Source organism: Ranitomeya imitator, chromosome 2 (assembly GCF_032444005.1).
Source record: "Ranitomeya imitator isolate aRanImi1 chromosome 2, aRanImi1.pri, whole genome shotgun sequence".
Lineage (NCBI taxonomy): Eukaryota > Metazoa > Chordata > Amphibia > Anura > Dendrobatidae > Ranitomeya > Ranitomeya imitator.
Genome location: NC_091283.1, coordinates 605,208,186 through 605,225,818, shown reverse-complemented (window position 1 = coordinate 605,225,818; position 17,633 = coordinate 605,208,186). Strand labels below are relative to the sequence as shown.

The 17,633-nt window shown below is 43.1% G+C and overlaps 3 protein-coding genes across 3 annotated transcripts in view; 1 reads left to right on the top strand and 2 right to left on the bottom strand.

The window, feature by feature from the left end:
• The window catches only part of ENPP7 (ectonucleotide pyrophosphatase/phosphodiesterase 7), a 75,779-nt gene that overhangs the window by 6,793 nt on the left and 51,353 nt on the right, over positions 1 to 17,633 (bottom strand). The window contains exon 3 of the mRNA XM_069752438.1: positions 14,248 to 14,871. Within this exon, the coding sequence (XP_069608539.1) occupies positions 14,248 to 14,871 (624 nt within the window). The remainder of the gene's footprint in view (positions 1 to 14,247; positions 14,872 to 17,633) is intronic.
• LOC138665178 (uncharacterized) lies at positions 2,046 to 3,463 on the top strand. Its single transcript, XM_069752440.1, has 3 exons — positions 2,046 to 2,176; positions 2,270 to 2,429; positions 2,535 to 3,463. The coding sequence occupies exons 1-3, from the start codon at positions 2,062 to 2,064 to the stop codon at positions 3,448 to 3,450; spliced, it is 1,191 nt and encodes a 396-aa protein (XP_069608541.1). The 5' UTR covers positions 2,046 to 2,061; the 3' UTR covers positions 3,451 to 3,463.
• LOC138665177 (uncharacterized) lies at positions 3,512 to 5,691 on the bottom strand. Its single transcript, XM_069752439.1, has 2 exons — positions 5,002 to 5,691; positions 3,512 to 4,680 (listed from the first exon to the last, which is right to left on the bottom strand). The coding sequence occupies exons 1-2, from the start codon at positions 5,355 to 5,357 to the stop codon at positions 3,798 to 3,800; spliced, it is 1,239 nt and encodes a 412-aa protein (XP_069608540.1). The 5' UTR covers positions 5,358 to 5,691; the 3' UTR covers positions 3,512 to 3,797.

Genomic DNA, 17,633 nt, shown 5'->3' with positions numbered 1-17,633 from the left:
AAATTTAAATCAGGTGTATGTACCAATGGTTACACATGCAATACAGAGTTGTTTGAGTGGTCATTTTTTAATAAAGGTTATCCTTTGAAATTTTATTTCGGGGAGGTAATTGTTTTTTTTTTAAAACATAAAAATATTTTTAAAAGGTGTCTCACAGTTTACCTTTTTTTGTTTTTGGGACATGGAAAAGAATGGTATAACGTGCACCAGTTTGTGGGTTTGGGTGTTCACATATTTTTCTCATTTTAACATGGTGTTTAGTGGTAAACATTACCTATTTCTGCTTTGGTCTAACTTTCAATCCATTATACTTATTATATTGCAGATAGAGTAGGGACCACACTGACCGGCATAAGCCACCTGGACCACAGCCACCTGGCCCACATCCAGAAAATCTGAAAAGTAAGTTTTGAAGACCCCAAATCTGCTACTTCAATGTGTAGAGCAGATTGCAAGTGTCTTTTAACTTACAGACCTACCAGGACCACAGCCACCTGGACCACAGCCACCTGGACCACAGCCACCTTGACCACAGCCACCTGGCCCACATCCAGAAAATCTGAAAAGTAAGTTTTGAAGACCCCAAATCTGCTACTTCAATGTGTAGAGCAGATTGCAAGTGTCTTTTAACTTACAGACCTACCAGGACCACAGCCACCTGGACCACAGCCACCTGGACCACAGCCACCTTGACCACAGCCACCTGGACCACAGCCACCTGGACCACAGCCACCTTGACCACAGCCACCTTGACCACAGCCACCTGGACCACAGCCACCTGGACCACAGCCACCTGGCCCACATCCAGAAAATCTGAAAAGTAAGTTTTGAAGACCCCAAATCTGCTACTTCAATGTGTAGAGCAGATTGCAAGTGTCTTTTAACTTACAGACCTACCAGGACCACAGCCACCTGGACCACAGCCACCTGGACCACAGCCACCTTGACCACAGCCACCTGGACCACAGCCACCTGGACCACAGCCACCTTGACCACAGCCACCTTGACCACAGCCACCTGGACCACAGCCACCTGGACCACAGCCACCTGGCCCACATCCAGAAAATCTGAAAAGTAAGTTTTGAAGACCCCAAATCTGCTACTTCAATGTGTAGAGCAGATTGCAAGTGTCTTTTAACTTACAGACCTACCAGGACCACAGCCACCTGGACCACAGCCACCTTGACCACAGCCACCTTGACCACAGCCACCTGGACCACAGCCACCTGGACCACAGCCACCTTGACCGCAGCCACCTTGACCACAGCCACCTGGACCACAGCCACCTGGACCACAGCCACCTGGCCCACATCCAGAAAATCTGAAAAGTAAGTTTTGAAGACCCCAAATCTGCTACTTCAATGTGTAGAGCAGATTGCAAGTGTCTTTTAACTTACAGACCTACCAGGACCACAGCCACCTGGACCACAGCCACACAATGTCCTCTTCCGGCAGCCCTCCTCCACAGCAACAGCAGGTATCGGTAAGTAAAAAAAATTTTTTTGTTTTTTTTTTTAAATTTACATCATTTTGAGTCACTACATGCATTTATTATGTTTAAACAGGAATCAGAATCCGATGAGGAGCTGTCGGAAGGGACCGAGACGGGTGGAGACATCGAAGTGGAGGAGGAACCAAGTGTAAGTAGTGGTGAAACACTTGCTTCACACATCACACTGCACCGTACACAAAACAGAATTTCATATATAACGTAACACACAAAACATATACATACATTAAAGCTAATTTTTTTATCCTTTATTTCAGTCTCCTGCTGCTGCTGCTGCTGCTGCTGCTGCTGGTGCTGCTGAACGTCCAGCACAGCATGAAGGTTCTCCCAGGCGCTCCCAGAGTCGGCGGACTCGACGCCACGGTCGGCCATCAGTGAGTCGGTTTTTTGTGGGGCTTCAATTGTTAATTTTTTGCTTTCAGTCTACTAATTTTTAATTCTTTCTTTTTTTTTTGTTCTAACAGGCTTCACAGTGTGCTCCCGAATACGATTCAGATATCGATATTGAAGCCCTCATCGAGGAGGTTCATGAACGGGAGCCACTGTGGAACATGGCTGACCGCAGGCATGCTGATACCAGTGTCACCCGTCGGCTCTGGTTGGAAGTATGCCGGAACATCTTTGCGAGGTGGGAGGACCTTCTTCCACAGCAGCAGAGCAAACTATGTAAGTATTCACTTTTCAGTGATGTTTTGAGCTGAATGTAATGTCTTGCATTTACGAATATTTTTTTTTTTTTCTTCATTCCTGTCTTCACAGGTACCAAGGTTAGGAAGCGGTGGCGGTCATTGAGGGATCGCTTTAAGAGGGAGTTTAACGAGGAGATGCAGGCCCCGAGTGGCTCAGCAGCAAGGAAGAAGAGGAGGTACAGATATGGCACGAACCTCTCCTTCCTGAGGGAAACCATGCTGAGTAGAGTGTAAGTATTCAACATCACAGTAAGAACCTGTCTAATCACAAAACTTTTGTTTCAGTCCGGCCTTTTTCATATCAATATATTAACTTATTTTTTTTTCTTTCACAGCACCTACTCCAGCCACCGTGCGCCTGCATCTACCTCTGCACCCTCTGAAGCGATCCCTCCTGAGTCCGCCACCGGGGACCACGTCGGTAGGCCCCACACCTCTCACCCCTCTGTCCCCTCCACTTCATCCGCCTCTACCAGTGGAGTGCAGCCTTCCTTACTCGCATCTGATGGTCAACAGATAGCGTTCCCTTTACCCCACCCCTCTGACCCTGCCACCTCTACACCACCGGTAGGTTCATGGCGGCAGCGTCAGAGGGGTCAGGAAAGGAGCTATGCTCCTGAGTTCTTGCATCTAAATGCAGGCTTCCAAAATTCATTTAAAATTTTGGGAGAACAAGTGACTGCTGGTTTCAGCATGATGCAATCACGCATGAGTGAAAACCAACATGAAATCAGCAGTCGCTTGGATAGACTGCATTTAGATGTAAGTCAAGCTCCAGCCAATCTTTTTTTTCAGTCCATGCTCAGGAGCATGGAAAAGCTTTCTTTTGATCAGCAGATGCGGGTAATGAATAGCTGCCATAACGCTCTGCTGAAGGTAATTAACGAACCCCAATCTACCCCCACACCTCCCCACACATCCCAGTCCCAATTTCAACACCATGCCCCACAATATCACCGCCAGTCCCAATATCCACATCACTCTCAATATCAACATCACTACCAATACCCAACCCGGCCCACAACCCAAATGTATTCACCCGTGTTTTCTTCATCTTTGCCCAGCTTTCCCTCCCCAGTAAGTTTTCCACCTACCCCAACACAACACCCCTCTGGTCAGCCTCCTGTTTTCCCCCCCCCTTCCACTACAGACGCAACAGGTAGGGTTTCCCCAATCCCACCTACCGACGTGGTCCAACCTTCCAGCCCCTCCTCCCATAGTTACTCCACCCAACAATACCAGGATCTGTGAACCTGGAATGTACTTGTACATAGTTTTTTTTTGCCAAAAAAAGAAAGGTTCTTTAAATTACCAAAAAAAAAATTGTGTGGGAAAATTACCCACAAAAAATATATTTTTTGAAATAAACATAATTCTGGTTTACAATCTACTGTGTGTGTGTGTTCATTAATTAAGGTAAATATGAAAGGTTAAGTGAAAAGAAACACCAGACGTTTTCAAGGTTTAACAAAATGGTTTTATATTATATTAGCAAGCAAACCACACACACTCTTTTTTTGTTTTTTTTTTTTTTTTTTTTTGTGGCAGTTGCTACCAAAAAATTTTGGAAAAAAAAAAGAAAAAAAATTAAAAAAAAGTCACACAATTATGTCTTGCCATGGAATCCGCCCAACAGGTGACAAAAAATATTCAGCAAACTGTTCCCTCATCCTAGTAACAGAACCGGTGGAGCGAACAGAGGCACTTCGGTAATCCCACAAGGATGTCTCCAATTGTTCGTCATCCAAGGTAACGGGCTCCTTTGAAATAACAAAATTATGGAGCACCACACATGCCTTGACAACATCGTCTACAGTTTTTGTATCCAGTTTTATTGCCGTCAGCAGAACTCTCCACTTTGCTGTCAAAATACCGAAAGAGCACTCTACCACTCTTCTTGCTCTGGTAAGACGGTAATTAAATACCCGCTTGGTGCGGTGTAATTCACGGCTGCTGTATGGTTTCAGTAGGTGCGGCGACAGTTGAAAGGCTTCATCACCTACACACACATAGGGCAAGGCTGGTTCACTGGTTCCTGGGAGCGGTCTTGCTGGCGGGAAATTGTATGTATCTCCATACAGGCAGCGACCCATCGGAGAGTTTTTAAACACTTGGGAGTCGTTGGACCGGCCATACGCTCCTATATCCACAGCAAGGAATCGGCAGTTGGCGTCAGCAATAGCCATGAGTACAATTGAGAAGTATTTTTTATAGTTATAGTACTCTGATCCTGTTCCTGCCGGTTTTGCAATCCTAATGTGTTTGCCGTCCACAGCACCAACACAATTTGGAAAATTACACATTCGCTCAAATTGTTCGGAACTTCTCATCCAGATTTCCATTGTTGGTTGTGGGATATACTCCAGCTGTAAAGTGTCCCAAATCGCACGACATGTGTCCTTCACAATTCCGCCAATAGTGGAAATCCCCAGCCGGAATTGGAAATGGAGTGAAGTCAAAGACTCACCCGTAGCTAGGAAGCTGCAGGGAAAAATAAAAAAAAAATGTAAAAAAAAATTGCACAGACCATCAACCAAGAAAAACAAGTGGAATGGCCTCAAATAAACCAACAAATTACATGCTACAGTAAATGCGGCGCAATGTGTCAGCGCAGTATTCTCTGCAGCATGTAATAACATTCAATATGACCAATGACACAAGAAAAAAAAACAAGTGGAATGGCCTCACATAAACCAACAAATGACATGCTACAGTAAATGCGGCGCAATGTGTCAGCGCAGTATTCTCTGCAGCATGTACTCACATTCAATATGAGCAATGACATAAAGAAAAAATGCTTACCGCAGTGTCACCATGAGCCGCTCCGCCGGTGTGATGGCAAGCCTCATCCTTGTGTCCTGCCTTTGGATGACATCCTCTATTTTTCCAACCAAATAATCGAAATGTTCCATCCTCATCCGTACATAACTAAAGAATTTTTGGGGGTTGCACCGCAACTCCAGATAGAGAGTGGACTGGACACCCCTGGTCATCCGCAGCTCATTGATTGGATGTATCCAGAATTGTCGCCTTCTCCGTTGCATCATCCGTCTTTCTGCTGCCGCCTCCTTCTCCCGCACTATGATATCCAGGCGATTCGTCTCAAATATAACTTCAGTAACCAAACTCGAAATCCTCCCAATTACACCATCCATCATTGCCACTAAACTAAAACCCTCAAAGATGTGCTGTAAATACAGTCAGTATATAGATTTCCCTAGTTTCCAGTAGCCAATCAAATTTTGGTGCCTCCCATTTTAAAAACGGATCCGTCGTAAAAACGTATGCAACGGATGGAAAAAACGTATGCAACGTATGCAACGCATCCAGCATTTCAACGGAACCGTTTATCGGATTTGCGACGGTTTTGCGACGGATCCGTCGAAATGCTGTATTCGTTGCATACGTTTTGCAGTTTTTTGACGCATCCGTTTTTTCGGGAAAAAGACGTTTTTGGGACGGTTTGCAGTTAACGCTAGTGTGAAAGTAGCCTTAGCCTATTCTTATACCCTGTGTGATAATAGTTAGAATAACTGCCAAAAAGAATTTCCAATCTACCAATCTAAAGAAATAAGGAAAACATTAGCTACAGTAGGTTTGTGGAAAAGCAGAGGTTGGTGATGGTCATTATTGTGTTCCTGCTAATTCTGGTGTAGAAGGTGATGAATATTGTGACTTCTAAAAAGGGACGTGCTACGAGAGTGGACCCTGTGGGACGCGGCACCAGGGGCGGATTATCAGAGGGTCAATATGGGCGGTAGCCCAGGGCCCAGTGGTCTGGGGGGCCCTGGGCTACCGCACAGATTGACCCTCCACTAATTGTCTGAATGCCCGCCGGCATTTGTGTGCCCCCGGTCCCGGTGGGCAGAGAGAGGGGGCCCGCATTGGTTGGGAGGTGCGAGTCCCTGCACCAGGCCTGCACAGCAGCACACCACATAATGGCTGCTCTGTGCACAGGACCTGTGATGAGGTCACAGGATGGGAGGAGTCAGGGGTCACATGATCGGGAGGAGGACCTCCGTGTACAGGACTTTGCTGGTTGCCATGGCGCCGCAGGAAGGTAAGGCAGCGTATGTGTGAGGTCAGGAGGTGTTTACAGGGTGGATATAGCAGAGCCGTGTGTGTACGAGGTGTATGGATCAGAGCAGCGTGTGAAAGGTCTATGGAGCGGAGTCGTGTGTGTACGATGTGTACGGAGCCGTGTGCATGAGGTGTACGGAGCGTAGCCGCGTGTGTACGAGGTGTACGGAGCAGAGCAGCGTGTGTATGAGGTGTACGGAGCGGAGTCGTGTGTACAAGGTGTACGGAGCACAGCCGCGTGTGTACGAGGTGTACGGAGCCCAGCCGCTTGTGTACGAGGTGTACGGAGCACAGCCGCGTGTGTACGAGGTGTACGGAGCACAGCCACGTGTGTATGAGGTGTACGGAGTAGTGCTGTGTGTGTACAAGATGTATGGAGAGGAGCCGTATGTGTATGAGGTGTACGCAGCGGAGCTGTGTGTGTGCAAGGTATGCGGAGCAGTGTGTGCAATGTGTATGGAGCGGAGCGGTGTGTGTATGAGGTGTACGGAGTAGTGCTGTGTGTGTACAAGATGTATGGAGAGGAGCCGTATGTGTATGAGGTGTACGCAGCGGAGCTGTGTGTGTGCAAGGTATGCGGAGCAGTGTGTGCAATGTGTATGGAGCGGAGCGGTGTGTGTATGAGGTGTACGGAGTAGTGCCGTGTGTACGAGATGTATGGAGCGGAGCCGTGTGTGTATGAGGTGTATGGAGCGGAGCCGTGTATGAGGTGTATGGAGCAGAGCCGTGTGTGTATGAGGTGTATGGAGCAGAGCCGTGTATGAGGTGTATGGAGCGGAGCTGAATGTGTACGGAGCGGAGCCGTGTGTGTTTGAGATGTATGGAGTGGAGCCGTGTGTACGGAGCGGAGCCGTGTATGCAAAGTTTACGGAGCGCAGCCGCGTGTGTAGGAGTAGCTATGTGTGGCCATTATCATGTGCGGCCAATATACAGTAAGGAGCATCATGTGTGGCCATTATACAGTATGGAGCATCATGTGCGGTCATTATACAGTATTATTGAGCATCATGTGCGGTCATTATACAGTATGGAGAATCATGTGTGGCCATTATACAGTATGGAGCATCATGTGCGATCATTATACAGTATGGAGCATCATGTGCGGTCATTATACACTATGGAGCATCATGTGCGGTCATTATACACTATGGAGCATCATGTGCGGTCATTATACAGTATGGAGCATCATGTGCGGTCATTATACACTATGGAGCATCATGTGTGGTCATTATACAGTATGGAGCATCATGTGCGGTCATTATACAGTATGGAGTATCATGTGCGGTCATTATACAGTATGGAGCATGATGTGCAGTCATTATACAGTATGGAGCATCATGTTCGGCTATTATACAGTATGGAACATCATGTGTGGTCATTATAAAGTATGGAGCCTCATGTGCGGTCATTATACAGTATCGAGCATTATGTGCGGCTATTATACAGTATGGAACATCATGTGCGGTCATTATACAGTATGGAGCATCATGTGTGGCCATTATACAGTATGGAGCATCATGTGCCGTCATTATACAGTATGGAGCATCATGTGCGGCTATTATACAGTATGGAGCATCATGTGTGGCCATTGTACAGTATGGAGCCTCATGTGCGGTCATTATAAAGTATGGAGCATCATGTGTGGCCATTATACAGTATAGAGCATCATGTGCGGTCATTATACAGTATGGAGCATCATGTGTGGCCATTATACAGTATGGAGCATCATGTGCTGTCATTATACAGTATGGAGCATCATGTGCTGTCATTATACAGTATGGAGCATCATGTGCAGTCATTATACAGTATGGAGCATCATGTGCTGTCATACAGTATGGAGCATCATGTGCAGTCATTATACAGTATGGAGCATCATGTGCGGCTATTATACAGTATGGAGCATCATATGCGGTCATTATACAGTATGGAGCATCATGTGTGGCCATTATAGAGCATCATGTGCGGTCATTATACAATATGGAGCATCATGTGCGGTCATTATACAGTATGGAGCATCATGTGTGGCCATTATACAGTATGGAGCATCATGTGTGGCCATTATACAGTATGGAGCATCATGTGCAGTCACTATACAGTATGGAGCATCATGTGTGGCCATTATACAGTATTGAGCATCATGTGGGGTCATTATACAGTGTTGAGCATCATGTGGGGCCATTATACAGTATTGAGCATCATGTGGGGTCATTATACAGTATTGAGCATCATGTGGGGCCATTATACAGTATTGAGCATCATGTGGGGTCATTATACAGTATTGAGCATCATGTGGGGCACTTATACAGTATTGAGCATCACGTGGGGTCATTATACAGTATTGAGCATCACGTGGGGCCATTATACAGTATGGAGCATCATGTGTGGCCATTATACAGTATGGAGCATCATGTGTGGCCATTATACAGTATGGAGCATCATGTGTGGCCATTATACAGTATTGAGCATCATGTGGGGTCATTATACAGTATTGAACATCATGTGTGGCCATTATACAGTATTGAGCATCATGTGGTCATGTGGGGTCGTTATACAGTATGGAGCACTGTGTGGCCATTATACAGTATCGAGCACTGTGTGGCCATATTTTTTTTTTATAATTATTCTTTATGAAGTGTGATCAGCAGTGCTAAATGGGTGTGGTTGAGACATGGATATGGGTGTGACTAGTGAATGGGTGTGGTCAGAGGTGTGTCCTAAAATTTGCTGCGGCGCGCAACGCAAACTTTGTCCCTCTTTCCCAACTTCAAAAGTTGGGAGGTATGGTAATATGTGGTCTGGAAATGGTGCGGTGGTATTTGTCCCTTGTATGTGCTATTATTCGATCACTGTGGTTGTAATTTGTGGTCTGGTCATGGTGCGGTGGTATTTGTTCCTTGTATGTGATATTATTGGTCAAGATATACCTAAATTGTATTGCAGATTTTAACAAATATTTCCTAGGTTACAGTAGAGTAGGGCCCGGCCCTTTTTCTGGAATAATCTGGTTCGGGTATATCATGACCCCCGTCACGTGACCCCCGTCACGTGACCCCCGTCACGTGACCCCCGTCACGTGACCCCCGTCACGTGACCCCCGTCACGTGACCCCCGTCACGTGACCCCCGTCACGTGACCCCCGTCACGTGACCCCCGTCACGTGACCCCCGTCACGTGACCCCCGTCACATGACCGGGGGGGGCCCACAGTGTGTGAACAGCCCGGGGCCCTGGCTACCCTTAATCCACCCCTGCGCGGCACTGAAGCTCCCACGAGCGAGTGGACCAGGGTGAGCCAACCCCTATACAGGGATTGTTAGGGACAGACCCGAGGGAGTCAAGTACTGCAACAGCTGGCACCAAGAGGGACGGCTCAAGAGAGGGTACTCGGATGGAAGCACAGGCTAGGAACCAGGGTGAAACGGAAAGGGTAGAACCGGACAGGAAGACTGGATCAAACAGGTAGACAGGACAGAACAAGTATACAGGAAAAGGGACAGAACTGCGTACAGAAAGCACATGGTAATCAGGCACCGCCAACGTGGAGGAGCCGCCTGATAAACCCTGAGCTGACACCTGATTGGAGCACTAACACCTCTGGAAAGGTGCAGAGAGGGTTAAGAGGACAGAGAAGCACACGCCCGTGACCTAAGGCGCATGCATAGAGCTGAGACTGACCGGAAGGAGGAAGGCGAGAGATCACCACGCTGGATCCCCCTGGCGGCAGAATGACAGGATGGAGGATCAGCGTGGCGCCTGGAGTGGTGAGCGGGAAGCAAGGCAGAGGACCCGGGAGCGGAGGCAGCGGCTGCAGCTGATGTAGTGGTGGCAGCGTGGCGCTTGGAGCAGTGAGCGGGGAGCAGGGCAGAGGACCCAGGAGCGGAGGCAGCGGCAGCAGCGGAGGCAGCGGCGACAGCGGCCGCAGGCATGGCAAATATATATATCTTAAATTAATGTACAAAAAGAGAACATAACTAAATGAGTATTTCCTTCTCAAAATTACATGCACAAGACATGCCATAAATTTTCGATATATTGGGGCAAAACATGATATTTTAGATTTTATTATCAGGTTGAAAAGAAGTCAATCAAGATACTAACAAATTGTTGCACAAGCTAAAAAGGTTAATGCTGTAAATAGCTTTTACTTTTAACCCCTTCCTAATATGGCCAATTTCCTTTTGTGTAATTTTCATTTTTTCCAACCCTATTTGCAAGAGCCATAACTTTTTTTTTTAGTTTTTCGTCCACATAGACATGTGACGCTTGTTTTAAAGTTGTACTTTTCAATGATGCCATTTATTTTTATCACATAGTGTACTGGAAAACAGGAAAATAATTTTAAGTGTGGTGAAATTGCACAGAAAATGCAATTCTGACATTGTTTTGGGGAAACTTGAATTTGAAAATTGTTTGTATGGTATTCATTTGCGTGGTAAAAAATGACCTGACGGTATGATTACTCCTCATTAGTACCGAATTTGTCCACTTTTGTTATTATTTTAGTGGTGAAAAAAATATTGGAAATTTGTAAAAATAAGATTTTTATTTAATTGTGTCTCGACATTTTCCGAGACCTGTAACATTTCATATTTCGATTGATTTTTCGGTAGATGGGGTAGCATGAGAGCTTATTTTTTGTGGGGCAAGATGACATTTTTATTGATATTATTTCGACATACATGACATGTTGACACAATTTTGGGTTTTTGATTTGTTTTCTGTTTGCAGGTAAGAGTAAATGTAAAATTAAGTTAATTTCATAGATTGTAGTTTTATGGTTGCGGTAATACCACATGTGTACTGTTTTTTTTTATCTGTAACGGAAGAAAAGGAGGGTGAATAGAACTTTTTTTTTCATAAATTTAAATTTTTTTTATTCTATTTATTTGTCCCCTTTGAACCTGTGATCATCTGATCTCTTGTCCAGTATACAGAAAAACCACAGTATTGTTGCATACTGTAAAAATCATGGTCGCCACAGGCTGGGTTTCAGAGGAGTTCTATGATGACAGGTGCAGAGGTCTTTAATAGACCCCTGATGTCATAGGAACTTATCGGCACTTTTCGCATTCAACATATTAATAGTCATGGGTTTTAGATATGACATTTGGATCACTCATTACAGCATTTATTTCCAGTGTTGCTGCCACCAAAAGAAACCCAATTTTGCAGTTTTGAATTATTTTATGTTTAAGGCATTTACCGATCAGGTACTCACCCGTGGCTGTTCGAGACAGGTCCTCGCTGTAACACACAGCCATTACCTGCCTGGTATGTGTGCCACTCCATAAACCCTCTACCAATTAGCACCGTACATTCCCATAGTATGTTGTTCAAGGATTGAGAGATTGATATGAGTCTAATTGTTAGGGAACGTTCACACTAACTTTTAAATCGGACAAGTGAAATACGATAAAAAATTGAATTGCTCTCGGACCAATGTTATTCAATGAGACAGTGCAGATCTGTGTATTTTTTTCTCAGCTTTACTCGGCATGAGTAAAAAAATCGCAACATGCTGCAATTTCACTCAGGAATCAGTACAGTCCAAGAAAAAAAAGTCACATGGCATACGGACCATCAGTATGTCTTCAGTTTATTTACGAATACATTACAGTATTGTTTGCATAGGAGACTCTTAATGATCCTGTAAACGATTAATAGCTGCTGAGTAAAAAAACAGATTGCATACGGACAGCGCACAGACAGTTGACGTATAATAAGTGAGGAAAAAATTGACCCACTCTCCTGGATGAGAATGGAACCGATTTTTTTCATTATACGTTACTGTGAGTAAACCCTTAGGAGATCAAATATTGCACTACTCAAGTCATGAATTTTTGGCATTAAATAGGCATTTAGTAGTTGTTTGACTAAGGATAAGGGACTATGTAGATGCAAAAGATTGAGCTAAATTTAAGGTTTCCCCAAATCAGCAGAATAGGCAGTGAGTATAACGCTCATTTGTTTACATTATACACTGCACACCACAAATAGTGCAGTGTATTATTTATGCAATCAAAGGATTGCATGTTTCATTCAACTTGTGGGACAATTAAGTGTTGTGAAAAAAAATATTTTTATTTGTCAAAAATGTAAAAATACTCAAAATTCCTGTTTTCCCAATCAAATTTTTTTTTATTGGAGAAAAAGTCACATATTTGGTAGCTTTGCATATGAAACAAATTTGCCACTGAAAAATTAAACAGGTAAAAACATATGTCGTTATAAAGATAAAAATGACACATGCGGGCAAAAATAGAACAAATAATAAAGGGGAAAGTGGGGAGAAACCTTAATGTCTATTTTCATTCCCCATTTGTGTCTTTGTATATTTATATCAACTAATAAAAAGTATTTTTACCTTTCTAATTTTTTGGTGCTGTATTTCCTTTTTTTCTTCTGGTTCCGCAGCTGGCCTTGCATTTTTTTTTTTTGTGCATTGACGGTTGAATTCCGCTATTTGACATCAACAATGGTGAGCTGATATCCCCTCTCTTTCTTTTTGTAACAATCAATACTTCAAAAATATTTTGTTATTTTTCCCACATGGGCAACACCATAAATATTCAACATACAAAACCAATGTCAAAATTGCTATTTTTGTTCATCCTTGTATCCACAAAAAAAAGTGATCAAAAAGTTAACAATTGGTATAAAAAATGGTACTAATAAAAGCTACAACTCATCATTGGGCAGCACGGTGGCTTAGTGGTTAGCACTGCAGCACTGGAGTCCTGGGTTCAAATCCCACCAAGGTCAACATCTGCAAAGAGTTTGTATGTTCTCCCCGTGTTTACATGTGGGTGCTTTCTACCCGTTCCCGTTCTGCTGTACAGGACTCGTGTCCGGGCCTGGACAGGTCGGTCACGGGGTCCCTGACACTTGCCTGATTTGCATATATAAACGTGATGTGTTTAATATTTTTTTACTTTGATTTTTTCTTAATTTGGGCCACAGTTGACATGTCAATTATACTGTGCGGTGAACAGTGTTTATTAATAGTAATAATAATAATAATAATAGTAATAATAATTATATATATTGCAAGCATCATAACAAATATTTTTGTCTATTAACAAAAATGTAAAACAGAGCTCCAACATCCCATTTTCCCAACAGATTAAAACAAGAGTGTTTTAATTTGGGGGAAAAAAAACACTTAAAAAATGACACACATGTATATTTGTCATGATTGCATCCATAATAATCCACACATTAAGACTATTTAATTATTTATCCCTCACAGTGAACACTGCAAAGAGCAATACTAGAATTGATGTTTTGTTTAGCATGTTCCACAAAAGAGTTAAGAAAAAAAGGGGCAAAAAGTTGTATGTAGCCTAAAATTGTACCAAATTAAATTACATCTTATCATGCCATAAGCCGTCACACAGGCCCATTGAAAGTGAAAATGTAAAATGCATAGCTCTCACAATATTGTGGCACAAAATCTAATTCTTCTCCAGAGAGTGCGCAGTTTAGGCCAACGGTGCAACCATGCCACTGGTCAAAATTGTCAATCAATCTGGAGTACGCTACCCTCTGCAAACAGGAATCTGGAAGACTGGGGAGTGGTGTGCCCCTGACAAGACAGCTTGAGATAACCCCTTTAAATGATTAAATTACCTACTTTTAATTCAGTGTTTCTCTACTCCAGTCATCAAGAGTAGACCCACCAACAGGTCATGGTTTCAGGATTTCCTTAGTATTTCATTGGAGATGAAATTAATGGTTTAGCAGGTGATGAACTTATCACCAGTGCAATACTAAGGATATCCTAAAAACGTGACCTGTTGTTGGGTCTTGAGGACTGGAGTTGAGAAACACTGTTTTATATGCTTTTATTTAGGCTCAAAAAGTCTACGATTTCTTATTTTAGAACAATGCATATTCAGCATTTCAATTCTATGGGTAAAATTACCAAATTTTAGAGTGTCAAATGTAAGGGTAAAATAAGGGTACTTACACTGTGTATGACATATCCTGGCTCACCATACAACACTAACGGTGTAATTCTTTCATTGTTTGAATAGTGCAATCTGTCGGGAACCTCTTCTTTCTTGTAGACATTCAATTTAGGGTGAGCACCTTTCAATGCTTGATATACTTTTTCCAAGTTTCCTTCTTTAGGTACTAGAAGTCCTGATGGCCCATAATCCACTAAATGAAACTGAAGATCAGAAAGAGAGAAGCCTGGTATATCTCTCAGGACAATCTCACCCTCGCCTTTCTGTACTGTAGTCATACCATGATCTGCAGTGATTATAACATTGAGTTTGGATTCCAAGCCATATTGTCGCACTTGATTCCGTATGTGTCCAACCATTCGATCTATTTGTCTAACCATGTCTTTGCGCTGCTGAGTGTCTGGTCCATGTTTGTGTCCTGTCACATCGGGTTCTCCAAAATATAGCGTTACAAAATCAAGATTTTCTTCTGTGAACCACTTCATCACGGTTTCTACATTTTCTTCCCATTCAGCTTCATTGCTATAGTTGTGTACTTTACTCTCAACTTTTTTAATATTTACAGTTTCACCTCTATATGTGGCATTGCCACCAGGGAAGAAAAGTGATCCAGTTTTTAAACCCTGGGAAAAGCAATAATATTTCAGTTAATGCAAACATTTTATATTTACTTAGTATGGCTATGTTCACATGTTGCGTATTTGCAGCTTTTTTTTTTAATGCAAATTAAAAGGTGCTTTTCATAGTACCATCAAAAAGTTTTGGGTTTTTTTTCCAGACAAATGGACAACTGTTGCTTTTTTGAAAACTGCGGCATTTCACTTCTTTCAGCGTTTTTGCAAAGTTTTTTCGCCCATAGAAAGCAATGAGTAAGTGCAAAAAAAAAAGCAGCAAAAACATTGCCAACATTTTTTTAAGCATTTTTAATTAATAAAACAGGTACAGAAGGATGTAAAACTCATTTTTGTGATTTTCCCAAGTTTAAACCAAAATGTCTTGATGTTGGTTCTATAAGAAATATATAATTATTCTTGAACAATAGGACTGTTATTATTATGCTGTAAAGCCGCACATACACCTAGAGCATTACTAGAAAATGTACGTAAGAATTCCAACATGGTATACATTGTGTAACAATATTGGAATTATCAATCAAAGATATTACATGAATTTATTAGGATGCGTTGCATAAAGATTCAGTCAAAGCAGTATAATGTAGGGATAGAGACCCCGACTTCAGCAATGTGTCAGTGTGTCACTTACTGTACTGTGTGTTCCTGTTTCAATAAAATCAGTATTTTAGAAGCAGGAGATACAGGACTAGGCACACTGACGCCATTGTACAGCTCTAGGACACTTCGTATTGGAAGGAGAGAGTACTTTTCTAGGCCTGTGCGTGCACAGTATAATGAATCAGAGGCCTGTAGTGTTGATACTGATGCTGAAGCTCAGCCATCATACTAACAGCCCTTCTAAGGGCTAATCGTTTGTATCACATGCAATTTGCATTTAGCCTAGGAAGGGAGAGAGAGTCGCAGGAGCAGGGAGAGTGACAGAATCTAGTCTGCAGACAGGGATTAGGCCTGTGCAGTGGGTTGCTTGCCACATATATAGCTGCAGTTTTTTTTGTGGGGGCTGAAAAAAAAAAGACTATATTTTAATCCGTCAAGTATTACGTGCTTTGAAGTTCTTTTTTATGTTATAAAAAGCACACCCAAAAATCATTGAAACATTTCCTGGGCTACATTTCTAAGCCACAAACTATTCCGTGTGAAGTAAATTTCTGTGATCTTAAAGCATTTTAGCAGTTTTAAAACATGTTGTAGACTTCCATTTCTCAGACATACAGTGTTACTTGATCTGTGAATATTTCTGTGATCTCTAAAAGTGAACAAAAGCTTTTAAATATTTTGTAGGCTTCCATCTCTAAGACATGCAGTGTTACGTGGTCTGTAGGGATGCTTGAGCACAAAAACGCTGGGTGCTTGTTGCTCGAAGCAAGCAATTCCTAATACTTGTATGCTCGTTTCGGGGATTAAGTATAAAAGGAATCAATGGGTAAGCTGAGATTTTTTTCCAGCAGACCCTACAAAGAGGTCTGAGGAGCAATGAAAATGTTCAAATGGATGGTAAAAGTTCTGAATGGAAGGAGAACACTATGGGGAAGACCCCCGAGAGCATCTCTGACTCTCAGATCACTGCTGAGAACAATGTTGTCCCACTTTTACTACACTTTAACCCCTTTCCGACATCGGTCGCCCTTGTTACATGTGCACCAGCCCCAATGTCTCCTGTGAAGTATACAGGTCCTTCTCAAAAAATTAGCATATAGTGTTAAATTTCATTTTTTACCATAATGTAATGATTACAATTAAACTTTCATATATTATAGATTCATTATCCACCAACTGAAATTTGTCAGGTCTTTTATTGTTTTAATACTGATGATTTTGGCATACAACTCCTGATAACCCAAAAAACCTGTCTCAATAAATTAGCATATTTCACCCATCCAATCAAATAAAAGTGTTTTTTAATAACAAACAAAAAAAACCAACAAATAATAATGTTCAGTTATGCACTCAATACTTGGTCGGGAATCCTTTGGCAGAAATGACTGCTTCAATGCGGCGTGGCATGGAGGCAATCAGCCTGTGACACTGCTGAGATATTATGGAGGCCCAGGATGCTTCAATAGCGGCCTTAAGCTCATCCAGAGTGTTGGGTCTTGCGTCTCTCAACTTTCTCTTCACAATATCCCACAGATTCTCTATGGGGTTCAGGTCAGGAGAGTTGGCAGGCCAATTGAGCACAGTAATACCATGGTCAGTAAACCATTTACCAGTGGTTTTGGCACTGTGAGCATCTTCATCTCCATAAAGCATTTCAGCCGATGGAAGCATGAAGTGCTCCAAAATCTCCTGATAGCTAGCTGCATTGACCCTGCCCTTGATGAAACACAGTGGACCAACACCAGCAGCTGACATGGCACCCCACACCATCACTGACTGTGGGTACTTGACACTGGACTTTAGGCATTTTGGCATTTCCTTCTCCCCAGTCTTCCTCCAGACTCTGGCACCTTGATTTCCAAATGACATGCAAAATTTGCTTTCATCAGAAAAAAGTACTTGGGACCACTTAGCAACAGTCCAGTGCTGCTTCTCTGTAGCCCAGGTCAGGCGCCTCTGCCGCTGTTTATGGTTCAAAAGTGGCTCTACCTGGGGAATGCGGCACCTGTAGCCCATTTCCTGCACACGCCTGTGCACGGTGGCTCTGGATGTTTCCACACCAGACTCAGTCCACTGCTTCCTCAGGTTCCCCAAGGTCTGGAATCGGTCCTTCTCCACAATCTTCCTCAGGGTCCGGTCTCCTCTTCTCGTTG